The sequence below is a fragment of the Schistocerca serialis genome, chromosome 4 (assembly GCF_023864345.2).
Source record: "Schistocerca serialis cubense isolate TAMUIC-IGC-003099 chromosome 4, iqSchSeri2.2, whole genome shotgun sequence".
Taxonomy (NCBI): domain Eukaryota; kingdom Metazoa; phylum Arthropoda; class Insecta; order Orthoptera; family Acrididae; genus Schistocerca; species Schistocerca serialis.
Window position 1 is genome coordinate 457,470,972 of NC_064641.1, and position 24,098 is coordinate 457,495,069.

The 24,098-nt window shown below is 39.5% G+C and overlaps 1 protein-coding gene across 1 annotated transcript in view; it reads left to right on the forward strand.

The window, feature by feature from the left end:
- The window catches only part of LOC126475099 (protein kinase C-binding protein NELL1-like), a 980,737-nt gene that overhangs the window by 745,905 nt on the left and 210,734 nt on the right, over nucleotides 1-24,098 (forward strand). The window contains exons 9-10 of the mRNA XM_050102677.1: nucleotides 6,861-6,980; nucleotides 12,715-12,975. Coding sequence (XP_049958634.1) covers nucleotides 6,861-6,980; nucleotides 12,715-12,975 — 381 coding nt within the window. The remainder of the gene's footprint in view (nucleotides 1-6,860; nucleotides 6,981-12,714; nucleotides 12,976-24,098) is intronic.

Genomic DNA, 24,098 nt, shown 5'->3' on the forward strand with positions numbered 1-24,098 from the left:
TAAAGGATCCTGTGACCACTGGAGGTATTCTATTTTAGTTATTTTACCTTCAAATTTACATGTACAATTAGCCTTTAGTCAAAGACTTTCACAGAGCCATGTTCTGAAGTAGTACCCCAAAGTCATGACACAATATGCACATGTAGTATTAACACAAAAATTCCTGATGATGTGAATGATAAACCCCTTAGCATTCATTTTCTGAGTATCAGCTTGGTGATTTGGGAACCCTGAGCCAGGGATTGGTAAGTGCCATCAGTCCTTTGTCACCATAACCTCTGGGCATGCTTCAGCAACCACAACGTTGCGTGATGATGGAATGTCATGTGTCATAGGAAATGGGAATCTTGGCTTGACTGCCTGATCACAAGGATGGTAAAAACCTCTATAAAAAAATAAACCCTCAATATCAAGGTGTGCTATGTGCTGATGAGATGCATGGTAGTTGAGGTGGAACAGTCATTAGTGGGCAACCTTTAGGGAACCTGCCTCACCTCAGTTGTATAAGGCTGACCTAGGCATGTGGGGCTCTGTCTAGGTGAACTTTTATTTCCCTAGCGGCTTGTGGGACCAGCATGGACCTTTTGAAATCTTCACTTCCTCCTCCAGAGGAAAGGGTGGGCTGCTGGTAGTTACCAACACCCAACAAAACATGAGGGGATGTGTAGCCAGTCCTCCATACTTGGAGATTACAGTGATTCTTTCAGTATCTAGTAACAGAATACTTGCTGGTGGCTGGAACATGTTTCTTATAAGTAAACAGAAAGAGGAGATATTCTAGAAAGTTTCACCTTTTAACATACAAAAGGGTTTACAGGAACTCACCGGAAGTTTAAAATCTGTCAAGAGGCCCTGTTGGTAGAAACATCCAATTTCCAACAAGTGAAGAACATCGAGGAAGCTCAGTGCCTCAGGGAGTGTGCAATAGAAAGTGAACTGCACAACACCTTGAACTATGGCAAGGATGTTGTGACTTGGTTGACAATCCTGAAGAAGAACTGAAAGCTGAGGGGTCCCAGGAAGGCATTGTTGATATACAGAACATTATGAAATGGGTGGATGGTGATTTTATGATATCAGGCTCGTTTGTACCTGCTTTCAGCAGCACAAGACCTCCTCCATCTCAGTGTGTGGCATTATTTTCCTAACCCAGTGCACTATTTTCCATGCCAGCTCTTTGGAGCACACCAACTTAGGTTGTAAGGGAGCAGCCACTTGTGGCCGATGTGGTAAGGCCATCCATGAAGATGATGGTTGTTCGTCTCCTATAAGTGTGTAAACTGCTCTGGGGATCACCCTGTACATAGTGTCTTCCTTGAAGAAGGGAAGATGCAAGAAATAAAAACAACCAAGTATCTCTTGTATGTTGAGGCCAAAATGATCTATAAGGCCATGCAGCCTCCTGAAGTTTGCTTACCTTCTTTGCGTCTGTTCTTAAACAACAAGTTCAGATGACTGGTGCTGCTACTCAAATGGAGGTTGCTAGTGTTAGTGCTAGTACCTGCATTTGCCAGTGCACTTGTGCTGCTACTGTTCCTTCAAAGCCCACACTTCCTCCCAAAACATCAGACAGGTCTGTTGTCACTAATGTTGCAGTGCTCCCTGCTTCTCCAAAGTTTCAGTCTGATCAACCATCCAGTGCTGTCACTACCTCTGCTACAGCTGTGGCTCTGAAACCTACAGAGTCAGGTTGTAAACAGTCCAGTGATGCTGATGTCATACTATCTGATGTCTCTCTTGACTTCTCAGGATGACCAGATCGGGGACAGAGCAATGGAGGGGTTGCTGTGAATGTCGATAATGTGTATAACTCTGCTCTCCTCCAGGTTACTGACCTGCAAGCAGTTGCTGTGGAAATTCATGGATGTCGGTGGGTCGCTGTTTGCTCACTCTCTCTACCTCCATAAGATACAATAGACTCTGAGGCTCTCATAGGCTTTGTGGAATTGTGGAACAATTCCCATGACCATTTCTCCTACTGGAAGACTTCAATTCCCATCATGCTCTACCTCTACTTGCTCTCATTGCTGGGTTTTGGAGAGCCTCATGACATCTCATGAGCTGTTCATCCTACATACAGGTACTCACATTCATTTCTGTACTGCTACTGGGTCATTTGCAGCTGTCGACCTCTCTTTCTACTCTCCAGCCCTCACAGATTCTGTTCATTGGGAGGTCACTGATTACCTTCATTCCAGTGACCCCTTCCCACTCCACATTCTCCACTGGATGGAGCACTACCTGAAGAGAGGCCATCAAAATGGATGTTCAGCAGGACTAACTGGATGCTGTTCAGCCAGCTGGCTATGTTTGAACAGCAACAGCATCCAGGAACGGGTGGACCACATAACACGAGTGATTCATCATGCTGCTGACTTATCCATCTCAAAATCCTCAAGTCATCTTAGGAGGTGACCTGCACCTTGGTGGACACATGAGTACCTTTCATCAATCTGGAACAGTTGTGTGGCTCTTTGATGATTGAAATGTCACCCTACAGCAGAAGAGCTCATCACTTTTCAAGTTGAAACAGCCATGGCTTGACGCATAATTAAGGAGAGCAAGAAAAGGTCATGGCAAGTGTTCCTTGGCTCTATCAACCATTCCACTTGTTCTAAAAAAGTATGCAAAGCCATCCAGGGGATTTCTGCAAATTTACCAATAGCAGCAGTGCTGAAACAGAGGTATCTTCAAACAACACCCAGAGACATTGCTCAGATGCTGGCTGAGCATTTTGCAAGAACTACTGCCAGTGCAAGCTAGGATCTGGCATTTTGTCACTACCATGTGACTGTAGAGAGGGGCAAATTGGACTTCAGGTCCAACAGTTCTAAGTCCCACAACTCCCATTTATCCATGTGGGAGCTGGAATTGACATTGCTTGAGGTTTGTGACACTGCACCCACTCATGACCAAATCTGGTTCTACGTGCATCGACATTTGCCAGCAGAGTCAAAGGAAATCTTCTTCAAAAGTTTTAATCTTATATTTCAGGCAGGTAACTTCCCCAATTCATTGAGGGACACAATTCTAATTCATCAACTCAAACCAGGAGAGGACCACACATCTCCCAGAAGTTACAGGTGCATCACTTTAACAAGCTGGGTATGAAAGACTCTGGAGTGAATGATTAACCGTCACCTGGTCTGGTTCTTAGAGACCAGGCAACTCCTTATCCACTGTCAGTGTCGATTCTGGAGATTTCAGTCCACTCTCAACAACCTGACACTGCTAGAGGTGGCTATTCAGCAATCTGTCCTATGTAAACATCACTTTATTAGCATATTCTTTGATATCAGTAAGGCATATGACACTACTTGGAGATACAGTATTCTGACGAAACTGCATCAATGGGGCTTTCATCACCACCTCCTCATCTTCCTATAGTCTTTACTGTCTCAGCAGTTTTTTCAAACTCGAGTTGGTGAAAGGCTGTCAGATCATTTTGAGCAGAAGAATGACATCCCTCAAGGCAGCATTTTAAGTGTAATCCTCCTTACTATAGCCATAAATAGTATTATGTGTATGGTAAGGAGTCCTGTACAGTGCTCCTTATTTGTAGACGATTGTGTTGTTCTTTGTTCCTTCTCCAGAGTTGCAACAGTGAGCCATCTGTTGTAACTTACAGTGCGGAGGTTAGAGGAGTGGGTTGTAAAGATGGGTTTTCAGTTTTCAGCATATAAGTGTATATGTGTTCATTTTAATCATTCTCATTGTATTTTCAATTTACCTGACTTGCACATGAGGGGCACCATCCTACATTTTAGGGACTCAGTGAGGTTTCTGGGCCTCATTTTTGATGCTAAATTGTCATGGTTGCCACACCTGAGAGATATGAAAGCCAAAACTCTCAAGGCACTGAACATCATAAAGTGTCTTAGTCACAGGCCTTGGGAAGCAGACAGAGCATGCCTGCTCCAGTTTTGTAGGGATTTCAAGCATTTGTGGTTGGACTGTGGGTGCACAGTGCATGAATTGGTGAGGCCTTTTTATTTGAAGATCACTAATGCTGTCCAAAATTAGGGGATTTGGCTGGCCATGTGTGCTTGTAGGACAAGTCCCATAGCCAGTCTCTGTGCTGAGGCTGGGGAACTGCCACCCACCATCCAGTGACAACTCTTCATGGTGCATCAGATATGTAAGTTCCTTGCAGCTCTGACTTCACCAACATACCATACTGTTGCTTTTCTGCCTCTGGAATGCCTTTTCTCCAATCATTCATGAGCCACAATACTATTTAGGATCTGTGTACAGTGTATGCAGGAGTCACTGGGTGTGGAGCAAGTACAACCTCATATCCAGGGTTTTAACCATCTGCCACCATGATTACTGCAGAGGCCCAGCGTAATTTTAGGTTTGGTGCAGTATAGGAGAGCTTGCACTCCTGCTTCTGTTTTTCATGTGATATTTTCTGATATTTTATATGAGCACCTGAACTATGTAGCTGTCTTGATCGTGTCCTCAAGGACCCATGCCCCAAGACTTCACTGTCTTCGACACAGAATTACGTGCAATTTTGATGGCACTGGAGCAGATGAGACTTTCTTCCAGTGCTGAATTTCTAGTCTGCTCCAATTCTCCAAGTGGCCTTCACTGTCTACAGTGTTTGTATCCAGTGGATAAAGTAGACCAGAATATCCAGAATGCCCTCCTCCAGCTAAAATGACTGGGAGTGAAAATGTGGATCTAGCTGCAAGAAGGCATGTCCTGATCTTCAGCTGTTTCAGTATGCCATCCCCCTGCATGCTATAGCCTCGCTGTTGAGCTCCAGAGTCTTGTGTCAGTGAGAGGATGAGTGGCTGGAAGCAACAGAAAATAAGCTTTGTCCAACAGACAGTAAGCTCTGTATAGTAAAGCCCACAATGCAGCTGTGGCATACCTTATTCCAGCCATGTTGACAGGATGAGGTCCTCCTTATTTGTCTTTACATAGGCCACAGCTCTCTGGCACATTGCTTCTTGCCCTGTTGAGAGGACCCTCCAACGTGTGGTGCTTGTGACATCCAGATCACTATGGGCCACATTTTATCGGATTGTGTTTTATTTTCCGACCAATGGACCATGGTGGATTTGAAGATGGGTCTGTTGTCTATTTTAGGTAACATTCATGTAAATGTGGTTAGAGTTTTGAAGTTTTGTCAGTTGTCCAATATTTATCCCAAAATTTAATGTGTTAGCAGGGTGACTGGCTCACCATGTTTTTCGTAAACATTCAGGCAGTCACATTTTTCTGTGCCTGTGCCTCTCTTTTAGCTCCTTTGTAGTTTTACTTGTGTTTTAATTAACTGTATAGCACATTTTAGTTTTTTTGTTTCTTAGTGCTTATGTTAATATTGTCACAATTTTATCCATACTCATTTCTTCAAATGTGTGTAAGGGCACTGGTAACCTTACCGTTGATGAGCAGCCGTAAGCTCCAGACACACACACACACACACACACACACACACACACACACACACACACACACACACACAGGGGTGATAATAGTGAGCATGTTGTTTCATTCGATACTAATAACAGTCAAGATAAAAACTAATGGAAAATGTTTGCACTTAAGCACATAAAATGTCTGGTTTTCCATGTTCATCTGCTAGCACAATAATTCATCCATAGACAGTTTTGAGCTGCAGATATTTGTGTGACAGAACAGTTTTCAGAAGTTATCAATGTGTTTAATTCACATAAGCCCAATAAATGGTCCCTGGCAGCCTTCACAGCCAAAAAATTAAGATGTCAAAATAGTTTTCATTGACATAAAAAAACTGTATATTAGAAATTGACAATTACTTTAACACTTACTTACAATTTTGGCCAGTTGCCACAATGATTCCTTGTAAATATGATGACATGGCACTTTCTTTGTAAAACTGAAAACAACTCTGCCTTTATAGAAAAAACAACAATGAAAATAATATTTAGATATTAATAGTGAAGACTGTTCAGTAACAAAAAGTGGAGTAAAAAAATCAACACGAGATAAGAGCAGCAAATATGCACAAGAACCCTGTGTTTGATTAGCTGTGGGGAGGCTGGAGAGGAAATATAGAATTTTAGCACATTCATAGTATATGGATACCAGAAGAGCAGTTTGTTTAAACGCATCAGTATCATTTGGAGTAAACATATTTCTAGCACTGTGGGAAACATGTGCAGTTCTAAAAATGGGTTTTTGGTACTTGGGGACACCATGGCACCATTTGTTAATATGTCCAGAGCACTCAGTGGGTTAGCTGCAAGTTATTCTACTTTCAATGTCAAGGAAAAGTCAGTAGTCAATGGACCTCCATAACATATTTGAGGCACATTATAGCGAGAAGTATTCTAACTCTAGATGTTCTTTGAGAGTGACACTAAAGAAAAGATGTGGAAACATGTATATCCAGATAGCCTTTATCTTGGCCATCAAATTAGGAGGTGAAGTAGGATGAATAGATGAGAGAATAGTCCTTACCCCTACATGAATTGAATCCAAGTCTGTTATTGTAAAATTTGTCAATATACCGTAATTTTGCATCTTCCTTTTATCTCATTTGATAATAAATTAAGAAATATTGTTTAGAAACCTGTTAAAATATCTCAAGTGTTTTAATCAAAAGTTTTGTTAGGAAATATTGAAAGGAAGTTGTCTATTATCAACAATTTTACATCCGGTTTTTGTACTTTGCTTGGTATTTTTTCTTCTGTGTGCTCCATTAATGAGAGAATGTCTACTAATGTTTTTCACTTTCTTTGTAAATGCTTTTCAACAATTTAACGATATGGATTTGATGCCAGCCTGTTTATATAACAATACTGACTCTCATTATCATCTACTAACCTGTAAATGCGTGCATTTTCTTTTACTGCTGGCTTGCATAGGGGTGGATTACTGCAATAAGGGACATATGTGCCATGAAAATGCTACTTGTCTCAACTTACAAACTACTTATGCATGTCACTGCAACACTGGATTTTCTGGAGACGGTCATTTGTGCCATGGTGAGTTTTATGTTAATAATAGCTCTAAAGTACTGATAAATTTTCATTTAGTGTCACATAATTTGAAAATGATAATATTTGTGGACTTAACTGTAGCTTTTGTATTAAAATGGCTTTTGTAATAGTTTCAAAAATTTGTTTTTTTGTTTCGTCAGCATTTCTGTTGGAAAATAATAAACAGTATAGATAATAATGGGTATGATATTTTGTAAAAATACATATCACAAGTAGAAAAACAGTACTAAATATTTTAAACCAATACTGGAATGGTCCTTGTATTACCTCCCTGTACAAAGCCTATGTATTTTTGTGTTGATTCGCTGTTAAACAACTCATCAAGCTTAACAGGAAACTGGGGATAACACACTGTAGTTGTTGTTATGTAGTGTTAAAAAGGGCAAATATAATTAATTATCATTATGATTTAATAATCTGTGTCTCTGTCTCTCTCTCTCTCTCTCTCTCTCTGTGTGTGTGTGTGTGTGTGTGTGTGTGTGTGTGTGTGTGTGTCTGTGTGTGTATGTGAGTGGCTCTCTTCTGTCTGGCAAGGTGCACATACAGTAAGATGAAACCAGATCCTCTGCTTAACCACCACTTAAACTTAAACAATATGAGCAAGGACAGTCCAAATACAAAAGACTGTGAAATTTCAGCTTTCATGTTCAGCGATTCCTATCTTGGAAACAAAGCCAAGATGGGAGAAATGAAAATATTAAGGAAGAAGATAGACACTGACTGACAAAAAATTCACTGGCTGAAAAAAAAGTGAAGCACACTGACGGGGAGGAGGAAATGAAATGAACGTTAATGGGTCAGAGGATATACAAAGTTATTCCAATGATTACATAAGGAATTTGGCAGTTTGAGCTCAATTATCAGTATTATATTGCACCCCCCCCCCCCCCCCCCCCTGGCCGGGATGGATGCCCTGATTCTGTTGGAATGGCATCATGGATCCATTGTGTCCTCTCCTGAAGAAAACTGGCCCAAAATTATTGTAACTGGTCTTTGATATTGCAGACTCTGGCATTGAGATGGAGCTATTGTACAAGCTGGTCCCACACATATTCTACTGGGGACAGTTCTAGGGATCTTGCAGGTCATGCAGACAGCTCAGAGAAATACGTGCCTTTTGTAAATGAGTATTGTCCGGCTGTAAAATTGCACCATGATAGTATTGCATGAGAGGTAACACATGAGGCTGCAAGATACCCATGACGTACCATTACACCATCACAGTTCCATCAGTTACTACCAGAAGTGACCTGAAGTCATACCTCATGGCTCCTCACACTATACACCACTGTGCCTCTTGAAAAAACTGGAAGAATGGAACTTCTCCTCAGGTTGCCACCATATTCAATGATGATGGTCATCAAGGATAGTGCACTGTGAATATAAGGATGAAATTTGGAAGCCCTGTGGATCACAGACAGGCTTAGGAATTTCTTGATAAAATTGGACCAGAATTAGCGATGAATCTGGTCTAATATTCAGTGTCATACGAGTAAAGCTATGCTTATTTTGTTGTATTCTGAAAATGAGGAGAGGAAAACATTCTTTAAATGACTTTTGCTAGTGCAAAAATTCTCTATCTAACCACTGAAGTACATTCGTTGTACCAGCTAGAGTGCGGATTATATCTGCTGCTTTGTCAGGGTGAGCACAAAATACACACACACACACACACACACACACACACACACACACACACAAGAGAAAAGTGACATGTATTAAACTTTAGGCCCATTTTTGCTTGTTATTTAGGACTATAATTTGTTTTAGGCGTTATGAGTTTATGGAAGTTTTGAGATGTGAGATTATGTCTAGGAAAATATTTCATTTGTTTTCAAAAAAATCGCATGAAATGAAGGGTAGTTGAAAACTGGATGTCCTTATGGTTCCAAAGTGAAACCACCTCCTGAAAACAATTAAGGGGGGCGGGGGGAAGGGGGGAGGGAGGCACACAAACTATGACAAGGCACTTCAGACTGTGTGGTTACCCCATGCGGCAATTCTGCATGTTAGACCACTTCATTAACTAACTTTAAAACAACTAAAACTCAAAGATTTTGACCATCCTTGCAGTGATTCTCTTCAGGGTGAGCAACTGCTATATTCTGATAATGGTCTTCTCCTATACATTGTCTCATTTCAGTATCAGATGGCTACCATTATCACATACTGGGATGCCATTGGGTGATTTGAAGTAAAGATTGTTATGGAAAGGTGACTGTATGGTAGGTTATTTCATGTGCTACTGTGGCAGGTGATTGGTTGACAATAGAAAATCAGCAGCTTGTACCCAGGTTTAGTGTTTTCCTGCAGTGAGACATTGATGCCACACTGGCATTTTTTTGTGGCTGCTTGTATATACTGTTGAAGCCAGTTCATGTAAAGCTGCCATTTTTCAGCTATATCCATTCACACATAATGTTGTTTGGAGCTCACTCAGTTCATTTTGATGGTTATTGGAAACTGATGTACAGCAACAAACACCTGCATGTGAAATTGTACCACCATCCAGCACAAAAGAATTCTGTACTACATGCGCTGACAGCCCCACTGGATGAGTACACTGACAGCCTCCAACAAGAGCTAATAACCAAGCTCCAGATAACATTGTGAATGGATATAGCAATAGGAACATACAGTGAACTATAAGATACTGTGAAGACGAAACAGACAAAGGGACAAAAGACCCTCTTTCTGTTGCTCATTTACCTTACGTGAGAGGCATCAGCGACTGCATAAGCAAGGTGCTGCAATATGAAGGAATTCAACCAAGACTGAAGACATGTTGAGGCCCATAAAGGATTCCAAAGATGTTCTCCACATTGCAGGCATTGACAAACTCTGACGTGAATGTGAAAAAGCCTATTTTGGTGAAATCAGGAGATGGATTAGCACTTATTATATTGCTTTAGAATCAGCATATTCTTAGAGAACCTTTGATTTGATTCTTGTTGTAAACTGTGGCACCTTACATTAGATATTAACAATACTATTGCTGTAAAGCATAACATTTAGTGTTCAGAAATATTTATTTTGTTGCAAAATCTTAAATGCATTAGTAGATGTATTCTTCTTCTTATTAATTATGCTTCAGAGAAGTACAGTGCATTTACTGAAAATAATAGATGAGTCTTTTTATGTTTCTTCAGCTGTTCCCTCAGTGATGGGAACCAACAATGATTATAACAAAATATAAGGTGATGTGTTTCCAACAAACATCATCTTACTTGCAACTGGGGCAACACAACCGATCTACATTTACATCTACATCTCAACTTGCAGCTGAACACTATCAGGGTTATAGCCAATCTATGAATTTTAAAGAACCTTGTATGTTTGCTTGCCCGGCTGTAGATGCAGCAGGGAAAAAATAACAGACCATATCAAAATAATTAAGAGCTCTAACAGCATGAATAGGGGGAACAATGATCCCAGTCCATCAGATTGTGTGTGTTCACCACCCAGAAGGTCCACATGACCTTGGTTCAACAGTATAAAGAAGAGACCACGAGAGAACAGCTGCAGTATGCATCAACAACTCACTGCAGGGAAATACTACTTGTGGATACAAGCTGTTGATTATCAAATTGTTCAAAAACATCCCAGAATGTGATGTCAGTAGCCACCTGGCAAATGAAATAAGAGAGTGTATAAGGATCTTAGTTTTTTAGTGTTTCATGATGACATGGTCTAACACCCAAAATGATTCTATTGAAAATGCTGAGGGATGTTTAATTGTGTTTCTTGTAAGTTACTGCTTATGCCAAAAGATGTTTATTTCAATTTTCAGATGTCAAGTACGTTAACAGACTCCAATTACACATTGTAGAACCAAATATATGAAGCTGAAACAATGTTAAGGTATAAATAAAACAAGAAATACCGTTTACACACTAGATTCTATTCTGTATCGCTCTTTTACTCTATAAGGCAGACACACATACACACTTACACACACAACTGGTTAAGTGAATCACTTGCTTCATTTACAAAAAATTCACAGTATGTAGTTAAGAATAGTATTTTCAATAATAAGAAACTGGTGCAATACAGTAACTTTAAATCATGTCATTAATATAAAAATGGTTCAAATGGCTCTGAGCACTATGGGACTTAACATCTATGGTCATCAGTCCCCTAGAACTTAGAACTAGTTAAACCCAACTAACCCTAAGGACATCACACAACACCCAGTCATCACGAGGCAGAGAAAATCCCTGACCCTGTCATTCATATAACTTGAGGCATGCTGAAAAGTAATGTCTCCTAAGTTTTTGTTCTGTTCTCAATGTCGGTTGAGGTATTATATGTTGTGCTTATTACTCAGCTGACTTTCCCATTTTTCTGATGCACGTTACAACCCAATGGTGGTAGAGGACTTCAGATTGTCATGTACAACATGGCAGTGTGTAATGTAACTATGTTGGTGCATGAGAAACAGTGTACTGTAATCATGTTTATAACTGCAGAAAATGTGCCTCCAATTGAAATTCATGGAAGAATGAAGGCTGTGTACAGTGATGATCGTCTTGACATCAGTGATGTATCATGTTGGGTTGTTCATGCTCATAATGAGGAAACGGTGGGGCTATTCTGTGTGTGACAGAGCTCAGAGTGGACAACCACATGTGGCAACTAATGAAAGTTATCACAATCAATTTGATGATCTCATCAGAGAAAATCATCAGATAATACAGCTCTCAGGTAACTGTGGCATATCTCAAGAATGTTTACAAGCCATCATTGCAGAACTGCAGTACAGAAAAATGAGTGCATGTTAGCTACCTCGAATGCTCATTCCTGACATGAAACATAGGAGGTAGGATGTCTGTCAGCAATGTCTTTTGCATTTTGAGCATGAGGCTGATGGGTTCCTCAACAGCACTGTGACAAGTGATGAAAATGCATTCACCATTTTGACCCAAAATAAATAAATAAATAAATAAATCATCATTGGAGTTCTACCACAGAGGATCACTGACACCAAAAACATTCAAGATCATGCTATCAGCAAGCACAGTCATGCTCACAGAGTTCTTCGATGTTCAGGGTGTGGTGCATTTGGAATTCATACCTACAGGCACCATCATAATCCCAGCAAGGTACTGCAGGACCCTCAGAAACCTGAAAGCATAAATTTGAAGGTTTTGTCCACACATGGAGCACCCTCTTCTTCAACATGACAATGCCAGACCACACATGAGTGCTGTGACACCTGCAAAAGTTACAAATCTTGGGTTCACTGTTATCTATCATCCCCCATACAGGCCATATTTGGCCCCTTCAAATTTTAATCTGTTTCAGAAACTTAAAGTAAACATTTGAGAACTTCATTTTGATAGTAATGAAGCAGTGCAAGCAGAGGTGAGGTTGTGGAATTATCAACATAGCCAAACATACTACAGTGCTGGAATCAGCAAACTGGTCTCTCACTGGGAGAAATGTGTTCACTGCCATGTTGACTATGTTGGAAAATAAATATGTAGACATGAAGAATAAATGTGTGGAATGTCAAGAAAGCTTGTTTTATTTAAAAAACTTTAGGAGTGTTCACATAAAAAATTCAAAGACTTTACTTTTCATTATGCCCTTGTAACTCATTTTGTATTTCTCTTTTCAGTAAGGGGAATGATGGTGATTTTATGAGCATAAAAGATTTTTTCACAAATGCATTATGATTCTGTGCCATTACCTAATATTTTTCACACAATTTCAACAGATGTGGATGAATGCCAGCAAGAAGGTGGACTCGATGGACATCACTGCCATTCCAATACTCGCTGTGTCAACACTCCAGGCTCTTATATATGTGAATGTTTGCCTGGTTATCGACGTCTTGATAAGTTCAATTGTGTGGAGTTGGATGAATGTAGCACAGGAGAACATGGATGCCATAGCCATGCTTCGTGTGTCAACACACTGGGAAGCTACCGCTGTCAATGCCAGCAGGGCTATGAAGGCGATGGATACAACTGTAAACGTCAGTAATAACATATTATTTATTTATCTTCTAGAGCTTGGTAAAATTAAAAATTTTCAATTCATTTTGTCCTTCCCTTTCATGATATTACTTTCTGCATGTTGAATTTAGAACAGACTTTTCTTCCATTCTGATTCATGACTTAACGACATCTTGTTGTTACTAAACTCATTATTTTTTTACTTAATCACACATTATACCACGACACCTTTTTTTGTGTGTGTGACTACGGAGAATTCAGATGACTAGATTTTAACTGTTACTTCTGGTACATACTTGAAGTCAATAATACCAGTATTTTAAAATTTGGCTTCAAATCTCACACCACCTTTTGAAAAGCATTATAGTCTGATTGTATTGACATGTAAGATAACTAGTGCAGGATGTTTCAGTTGATTTGTTCATTCATTTATTCACACATAATGTTCCATGAGTCCAATCATGAAAGGGAGCATTCACGGATGTAGAACAAATCAAGTCATACATTTATAGGCAAAAGCAAGCTCGGCAGGCAGCAAGTTATGACGAGTACTGGTCAACTCATACTTATGATTATAGGAACTACACTGTGTTGCTGTATACACAGTTGAGCCAACACATTATGACCACATGCCCACCTTAGTGGATTCTGTGTGGCATGGATTTGATGATTTTGTGGTAGGTTTCTGGATATGTATAACAACAGATATCTATTAATAGGTCACACAGTTCCTGTAATTCCAGATGGTTTGTGGGTTCAAAGCTGACTCCTCCTGATAGTGTTCCAGATATGTTCCATTGAGTTAAGAAGGTGCAGGGGTGCAGGTGGTCGATAATAACATAGTCCACAGCTGTCATGGTGCCTTCAATTGCCACCACAGTCCACACAGAAGCCCAGGTGAATGTCCATCATAGCACAATACTGCTCCCACTAGCCTGTGTCCATCATACAGTGCATGTTTCAAGCAGCTTGTAGGATGGTGTTTCCTGACACGAGCATCAACTTGCTGCAACAAGAAACATGATTCATCTGACCAGGCAACATGTTTATATTGATCCATAGTGCACCCTTGATGATCCTGTGCTCTTTGCAATCAAAACTGACGAGGTCTATGTAGCAACATGTGAAAACATTGGGGTCATGTTCTGCAGCACCCCATACTCAACAATGTAACCTGTGTGGTGTGCTTGTATGAGCATTGTATTCTGTCATCTCATCTGCCACAGATTGCCACCTATCCTGCTATATCAAGTGGGTACACATTCAGCCTCCATGTTCTGTGATGATATGTGGACATCCAGCACCATCTCACAGTTTCACTCTCGTTCAACCACTTTTCATAGGTGCTCACAACAGTAGCATGTGAACAAGTGATCAGCTATGCTATTTCTGAGATACTCATTCCCAGGTATCCAACCAAAAGAATCTACCTACTTCATCTGAGGTGAGCAGAAGTCTTTGCTGCATGGATAGTGGGGGTGCAGAAGAGGCATGGTGTGGGGAGGCAGAGGGATAGTAGGATAGGGATGATGTAAGATACTAGTGCTGTCTGTGAGAGCATGCATGGACATGGTGGTACTAGCTCTAGTCACCACCACATAGCTGCAAGCTTCCAAAGGCAGCTATAGCATCTTCCCCCCACCCCTGTCCTACTATATTTTATACTCCCCATCTCACGCCTATTCTGTTCCTCCACCACCCATCCTAACATTATTTGTTGCTCACCTTAGATGCAATCACAACTGGACATTAGCTCCTAGGCCTATAGGAACTAGGCCTAAGCACAATGAGAAACTCAGACAGGAGAGTACTGCAAATGTTAGAATAAGGAAAGGTTCTCATAAAAGTATAATTAAAAATAATGTTAGTGTATTTCATCAAAATATTGGGAGTTTAAAGAACAAAGTAGATGAGCTTCTGGTTTGTTTAGAAGATTTAGAAGCTGAGAATGAAATAGATATACTATGCCTGTCTGAGCATCACATTGTTACTGATATGGATAAGGTAAATGTAAGTGGTTATAAGCTCTCTGCACATGTAATGAGAGAAAATATGGAGAAAGGAGGAGTTGCCATATATGTCAAAAGTTATCATTGTGCAAAAAGTATAGAAACAAAAAAGTTTTGTGTAGAGAAACATATAGAAGCATGTGCCTGTGAGCTTAAATTAAATAAAGGCACATTTATAATTGTAACTGTATATAGGTCCCCATCAGGAAATTTTCATCTATTTCTGAAAAATTTGGACTCCTTGTTGTGCTATCTGTCTGACAGGGGGAAGCAAATTATTATTTGTGGGGATTTCAATGTAGATTCTCTGAAAGAGGGTAATAGGAAAAATGACCTTGAAGTATTACTAGGTTCTTTCAATTTGACACCCGTTATTGATTTTCCTACTCGGGTGGTAAAGGATAGCAGCTCACTGATAGATAACTTCTTTATAGACCAAGATAAGTTTAACCAGCTAAATGCTCAGCCTGTTGAGAATGGTCTTTCTGATCATGGTGCACAGCTAGTTACAATATATGACATAGCTCCATTCAGCAATACTAAACAGTCCTCCAAAGTAGTACGTTCAGTCAACGATTTAACAATTGCAAATTTCAGGGAAAGCCTACAGCAGTTAGACTGGGATGAGGTGTACCGTGAACCTGATGCCAATTTAAAATATAATTTATTTCATGACATTTTTGTAAATGCATTTGAAAACTGCTTCCCCAAGAAAATAGTTAAATATACTCGTAAGAAACCTTGTAACAAACCATGGCTTACTAAGGGTATAAAAATATCTTGTAACCGGAAAAGGGAAATGTATCTGACAGCAAGAAAGAGTAGTGACCCAGAAACTATCAAAAATTATAAAAACTACTGTGTTATATTAAGAAAAGTTATTAAAAAATCCAGGAGTATGTGTATCATGTCTGAAATCAGCAACTCTGATAATAAAATTAAAACAATTTGGAATATTATTAAAAGAGAAACAGGTCAACCAAGAGCAGAGGAAGACAGTATTACCATCAAATTGAATGAAAACTTTATGAACAAAAAGTCAGAAGTTGAAAATATTTTTAATAATCATTTTCTAAATGTTGTGGATATAGTAGGATCCAGGTGTTCATTAGAAGATGCTAGGCTGTTAATGGAAGAGGCCATACCTATGCAATTTGATACAATTGAAATCTCACTCACTTCTCCCTCTGAAATTAGGAAAATAATAAACTTGCTTAAAAGCAAAAACTCACATGGAATTGATGGCATTTCCAGCAAAATACTAAAAGCTTGTTCTCAACAGATAAGTAAGATTCTCAGCCACCTGTGTAATAGCTCTCTGGAACAGGGCATTTTCCCTTATAGACTGAAATATGCTATTGTTATACCTTTGCATAAAAAGGGTGATAGATATGATGTCAACAATTACCGTCCAATCTCCCTTCTAACAGCTTTATCCAAAATTTTTGAGAAAGTAATGTATTCAAGAGTAGCTTCACATATCTGTAAAAATGAAGTACTAACAAAATGTCAGTTTGGTTTCCAGAAAGGTTTTTCAACAGAAAATGCCATATATGCTTTCACCAGTCAAATTTTGAATGATCTGAATAACCAAACACCTCCCATTGGGATTTTTTGTGATCTCTCAAAGGCTTTTGATTGTGTAAATCATGAAATTCTGCTAGACAAGCTCAAGTATTGTGGAATGAGTGGGACAGTGCACAAATGGTTTAATTCGTACCTAACTGGAAGAATGCAGAAAGTTGAAATAAGTAGTTCTCGTAACATGCAAAGATCAGCACATTCTTCAAACTGGGGAACTATCAAGAATGGGGTTCCACAAGGGTCAGTCTTGGGTCCTTTGTTGTTCTTATTATATATTAATGACTTGCCATTCTATATTCATGAAGAGGCAAAGTTAGTTCTCTTTGCTGATGATACAAGTATAGTAATCACACCTGAGAAACAAGAATTAACTGATGAAATTGTCAATACTGTCTTTCAGAAAATTACTAAGTGGTTCCTTGTAAATGGACTCTCACTGAATTTTGATAGGACACAGTACATACAGTTTCGTACAGTGAATGGTATGATGCCATTAATAAATATAGACCTTAATCAGAAGCATATAGCTAAGGTAGAATATTCCAAATTTTTAGGTATGTCCATTGATGAGAGATTAAATTGGAAGAAACACATTGATGATCTGCTGAAACGTTTGAGTTCAGCTACTTATGCAATAAGGGTCATTGCAAATTTTGGTGATAAACATCTTAGTAAATTAGCTTACTATGCCTATTTTCACTCATTGCTTTCATATGGCATCATATTTTGGGGTAATTCATCACTGAGGAATAAAGTATTTATTGCACAGAAGCGTGTAATCAGAATAATAGCTGGAGTCCAGCCAAGATCATCCTGCAGACATTTATTTAAGGATCTAGGGATATTCACAGTAGCTTCTCAGTATATATACTCTCTTATGAAATTTGTTATTAACAACCAAACCCAATTCAAAAGTAATAGCAGTGTGCATAACTACAATACTAGGAGAAAGGACGATCTTCACTATTCAAGATTAAATCTAACTTTGGCACAGAAAGGGGTGAATTATACTGGCAATAAAGTCTTTGGTCACTTACCAAATAGTATCAAAAGTCTGACAGATAACTAACAAGTATTTAAGAAGAAATTAAAAGAATTTCTGAATGACAACTCCTTCTACTCCATAGAGGAATTTTTAGATATAAATTAAGAAAAAAAATTAAAAAAATAAAAAAAATAAAAAAAATAAAAATAAAAAAAACACAAAAAAATAAAGTTGTTATATTAACTTAAGTATGTTGTTAAATTAACCTAATTATGTCATGTATTGGAAAATTCGACTCGTTCCACATCATTACGAAATATCGTATTCATGATCCATGGAACTAGTATTAATCTAATCTAATCTAATCTAATCTAGTCATGATAGTGGCTATATGTATGTGAGCCGTGAATGTGTGAGTGTTCTTTTTTTCCACATCTGATGAAGGACTTAGTGTGATAGCTAAATATCACCTAGCAGTCTTTTTTCAATGGGTCTGTCTGCCACTAATGCCTTTTCCATGTGGTAGTACAATTTATCCTTTTCATATTGTTGTTATTCCATCCTGGATTTTCCATTGTTTGATTTAGCCCTTTGCCAAAATCGCTAATGTCCATTTCTGTCCTCATTTCTGACCCGTGGTATCAGTAGCATGATTCCCCATTTTCTTCTGTGCTACCAATACACTTTCCTTACATTGTCTTGTGCTCACAGCACTACCAGGCAGCACTGAGTCTTGCAGTGGGCTGCTGTTCATTAGGGCTTTGGCTCATCAGTGTATATTTGTATGTACATTTGGATGAAATCAGTTACAAGTACTTTAAAAAATGCCACTGACCTTTCTCTTACAGTTTTTGACTTTTAACTATAGGCATAGTATGAAGTTCTATATAAACTAGTACTTCATACTAAGTATTTATGTAACTTTACTGATTTCAGATACCACTATCAGCAAACTATGCTTTGTAGAAGACAGAAACCTGTTTAATATGAACATTAATACTAACTAAAATTTACATTTGAGAATGCAAATATTCTGTTAAATTGTGGAAGAAGTGTCTAATAAAGCACTCATTTACTTTGTTTTTTAATATTGCAGGCATTTCAGTTTGATGTCTGTTGGCTAACATGATGAAGATATATCTTGTATGTAGTAAGAGTAACACCATCAGCTTCATTTATTTGTTTTATTGATGTGCAACCATTTTTGGTGTTACAGTACACCATTTTCAGCCCCCTCTATGACTCGGGGTTATCTCATTGATACCAGGAATCATATACTTTCTGTAGGAGGTCAAAAGCATCAGCAGCTGCTAAACTGAAGCATCCTATTGTGCATGGCGTGTATGATGTAATAAACTTTCCTGTCATGTAAAATAAACAAACCACACACATAAGCAATGCACACCATGAAAATGACTTATTATTGTTATGTTGTCAACTGAAGTAGTCACCTGATGGAAGGTGTGTCCAAGGTCATTCTGTGATTGGCTGTTGCTATGGCAGCTTTCCTGTAAACAACTAGCTGTCAATCACTCTGTTATTTTAATCCAGGTACGGGCCACATGTTGAGTTGTAAAGACCTCAATTAACTCACAAACATGTGAAGCCAAAAAAATCCAAGTGCCTATGAACTTAAAGATCTTTAGTCATTTCTTGGCAAAATAAATTATTATGTAAAATTTATAACAAATTCCACCAGGCTCCTTAATAGTCTACACAAGAAATGTGCAAAATATGAATGGTCACAGTAGTTTCAGGAGGCTTGTCATAGGTTAGAACATTAGTTAAAAGTCCGATTCTTGTCTAGCGACTTATGAACCATCAGCGCCTTTATCCTGGTCACCACATCTCAACATCCTCACAAAAACGGTGATGTATGGAACAGCCCATCACCCATGTCTCTAAAACACTCACTTTGGCCCAGATCAGTTACCCACAACTCAAATTAAAAAAAAAAAAAAGAATACCAGTTGCTACCATATTGGCACCAAACAATTCCATACATTTCTTCACAGCAAAAAATTTCATTTCATATTGGACCATACACCATTAATTTCATTGTTCAGTCTTAAAAACTGCCTCCTAGAAAAAATGACACAAAGCCTACAACATGTGGCCCTCTTCCTCAGCAATTACAGTTATTCAGTTGACTTCACTGACAGTACACTGTGATAACTCAGATGCCCTATGCAGACTATAAGTGATACTGAATTAGAAAGTAACTTTCATATGATGTGCCATTGCCAAGCAACATAGCTTGATGAAACTTGGACCATACATAGAACTGCCATAGTATAGTGCAGATAGTAACTGAAAGAAATATGCAATGAGACAAACAGAAATAAAACTTTTATTTATAGACAGTAATTACATTGAAGTCCTAATGATGGTCCCCTGGGTATTACAGAAGGTGGGACATGGTCCTTAATAGGGTGTGTCACCACTAAGGATCGCAATACATGCTCCACAGATTGCCCCCATGCTGGCCACAAGGCTGGTAAGGGGGACTTGTGGTAGGGTGTTCCTTGCCTCCAGCTGCACAGTTGACAACTGCTAGATGTTCATTAGTACACACGGGTGCACTGCAGTACATCTCTCCAACACATACCCCATCTGCTCAATGGGATTTAAATCAGGTGAATGGGCAGGCCAGTCCATTTGCTGAATATCCTCCCATTCCAAGAGCTCCTTTGCCTGCACAGATCAATGCAGTCACGCATTGTCATCCATAAAAATGAAGTCAGGGCCAAATATACCCCTGAGAACATGTACATGTGTAAAGAGTACAGTGTTATAATAACACTGACTAATTTGTGCACTGTGTTTGAAGATTTGGGGATTAGTATGCCCATGCACCATGATGCCTTGCCACACCATAACATCGGGTGGATTAGGTGCCTTAATTTGGTGAGAGGGGGAACACATAATGCACACAGGAATGTTATTGAACATGATGGTTTTTGTGAGCTGTATGCTGAGGTGAGGCATAATGTTGCATGGGCATAATGGCCTCCAAATCTTTCAACACATTACACTCAATGGTCACCTTTATTGTAACACTGCAGTTGTTCCCCACATGCATCTTCTCAGTGGTGCATTTGGCCTTGATTTCAGTTTTCTGGATAGCAGTACAAGGCTACATGAAACTGTGTAAGTGGAGGAGCTCTTGGAACAAGAAAATATTGGCTGAATGAACAGGCCTGCACACTCCCCTAACTTAAAACCCACTGAGCACATGTTGGATGCACTCTGGAGATGTACTGCAGTGCATGTACCAGTAACCATCCAACAATTATCAACCACACTGTTGATATGCCCTACCACAAGAATGCTTTACCAATCTTGTGGCCAAAAAGTTAGCACATTGCAGAGCATGTATTACTTTCCATAGTTGGCACACACCCTATTAGGAACCACGTCCCACCTTTGTAATATCCAGGGGTGACTTCAGTGTAATTATTCTGTTTGAAGAAATGTGTCATTTCTGTTCATCTCATTGCAAATTTCATTTAATTACCATCTGTACTGTAGCAGTTCTTTTTAGGCATTGTCCAAGTTTCATCAAGCTATGTTACTTGGCAATGACACATTATGTAAAAGTTTTGCACATCACTATAGATGACACCTTACGGAACACCCTACAAGTGTTTCATGTCACTGTATCCATAATATCGAAAGCTGTATCTGAGGACCCTATCCCCAAACAAACTAAACTAAACTCCTCCTGAACAGGCCATGAAGGCCCAACAGTACCGACCGGCCTCCGTGTCATCCTCAGACCATGGGTATCACTGGCTGCGGATGTGGAGGTGAATGTGGTCACCACACCACTCTCTCGGCCGTATGTCAGTTTCCGAGACCGGAGCCGCTACATCTCTATCAAGTAGCTCCTCAGTTTGCCTCACAAGGGCTGAGTGCACCCCGTGTGCCAACAGTGCTCAGCAGACCGGTTGGTCACCCATCCAAGTGCTAGCCCAGCCAGACAATGCTTAACTTTGGTGATCTGGTGAGGACTGGTGTTACCACTGCGGCAAGGCCATATCCCCAAACAAGTTAAGAAATATATTCATGAAGGTTGGCCAGAAGGCCTCCCACCTAACTTTCTTCCAGAACTCCACACATATTTTTCCATGAAAGCAAGGATTTATGTTGTACAGGGATTAATGATGCTGACATCAGATGCCAATGACTTCCGGTGGTGTTATCCTGTTGCCACTGCATCATTAAGTCGTAAACCTCCTGTATGCTGACCCAGGGGGTGACACACATGAAGATGCTTACAGGGTGGCATGCCTACTGTCCGAGCATCATGTAAGATACTGAGAGGACAGCCTGCTCCAGCAAGAGCTGTCGGTCAACCTAGTCAGGACCCCTGCAACTGTTCCAAGCCTGGCTAGATGTGCTGTATCCATGGCAGTGCATTCATCTGGACTTTGCCGTCCCTTTGCTCACAGAGATGTGGCTCATCATGATAGACTCATTTTCCATGTTTCTTACATAGTTCAAAAGTCAGATACCAGAGCAAGAGAGACAATAAGTGCCTCGTGGAAAATATTTTTCATTAGAGAGGTCCAATAAATGATCATTTTGGATAATAGTCCTCAGTTTTCTCCACTATGTTTCAAGAATTCTGCTCTTGGAATGGAATAAAACACCTGCCAATGGTGCCATACCACCCAGCCTCCAATGATGAAGCTGAGCAGTAGGTCTGCACCTTTAAGGTGTGGGTGTGGAAGATAGTGTAGTGTGACAAGGCTCAGGTCCTGACCCACTTCCAGCTTCCTACATGACCACACCACCAAAACAAGAGCATACTATGGTGCAACTGCTGCGTTGTAACTAACACCAGACCTTCTGTAAGCTCCCGCATCTACAATATGCTCGCACCATCCCATCCATTGCTGTTGCTACTCACTGGACACAGAGGTTTGAGCTTACACCTTTGGGGAGTCAAGGATAAGTACCAGAAGTCATCAGAGTCACTTGGTGATGACAAATGTTCACAGTGGATGGCAATGTCATCATGCTGGTACAACACACCAACCAGCTACACCCACAATTAGCAGTCTCCATCTCGAGACCACCAACAACATCACTGTAGCTGGCTTGATACAACTGCATATGCCATCAGAACTGTTTCCCCATCAAATGGAATCCTTTTCCACCTCAAGCATCTGTCTTCCAGCATGGACCCCGGCGACCAGGCCCCAACATCAGCACCACACCTCCACCACAGGCATAGAATACAGCAACAACAGATGTAAAGATGGACAATGAAACTTTAGCTGACTTGCCCACCTCATGCCTTCCACTACTGATTTGGTGATCACAATATCAAAATCATTGCATTCTATTAGGAAGTTTGTGCACCATGACAACCCAACAAGTATGGCAAACAAGGGAATCTCCAGCACTGGTCACTTAATCTTGAAGCATTCTTTTATCATTATTGCATATCAGTTTCAATCACAGAGTGATCACATTCAGTGCTAAAATAAAAATAAAAACACACAAAATCAAATGTAAATGATCAATGTGCAAACATGTGAGTCATTTTACAATAGAGAACATTGCGTTTTACAAGATAAATCTTGGTATGTACTATATCATGTAAAACTCAATGCTCTTTATTGTAAAATGACACATATGTTTCCACATTGATCATTTAGGTTTGAATTTGTGTGTTTTTATTTTTATTTTAGTAAGGAAGATGATCACTCTGCGACTGAAATTGATATGCAATAATAATTTTAAAAAAGGGTTTCAAATTTATGTGACCAATGCTGGAGTCTCCCTTGTTTGCAACACCAAAAGGGACACTTCTGCCCCACATGCCATTTAAAAGGGGGAGCCGTGCTGTATTTCTGTAGTCCTTCAGTGATGTCAGTACCCTGTTGTGTTGATTATCAGTGACTTCTGTAGCAACGAATAAGAAGCACCAGTGGACTGTCACTTGGGCATGGGTGCTAATGTCAAGATGGAGACAAATCCTGATTGCTGGACCACTGTAAGACACTTCAAACCAAGCTGTGCTAAAGTTGCTACCTAACTTGCACTGTACTTTCATGACTTGGTTCCTTACTTGATTTCGAGAGGGCTGTGTTTCGATTGATTTTCTATGAATTATTGGTGGATTTACTTGAACATGGGTTATATGTATTATTCTCTTGGAGTTTTCTACAATTTATGACAACCTGGTGCTGGCTGGAACTGTGAACTATCAAGTAATTATGACAAATCATATTTTGGTATAAAGAAGAGGTGTTTGTACTATAGCAGGTGTATAAAAATATGAAAAGCTTTATTTTAAAAAAAAATTAAAAATTAAAAAATGATTGAACCTCTTACATCATTACAGCAGACGGCAAATAAAAATGCTTTTCTATAAATTTCTCTGGATAATTTATGTTTATCTTCAAGAGTCTGTTAATTCAGTTCCTTCAACAACTCCATGACAGTGTCCCATGGATCAAACAAACTTGTGACTATCTATGCTGTCCTTCTCTATATATGTTCAATATCCCCTGTTAATTCTACTTGCTTCAGCTCCCATACACTTCAGGAT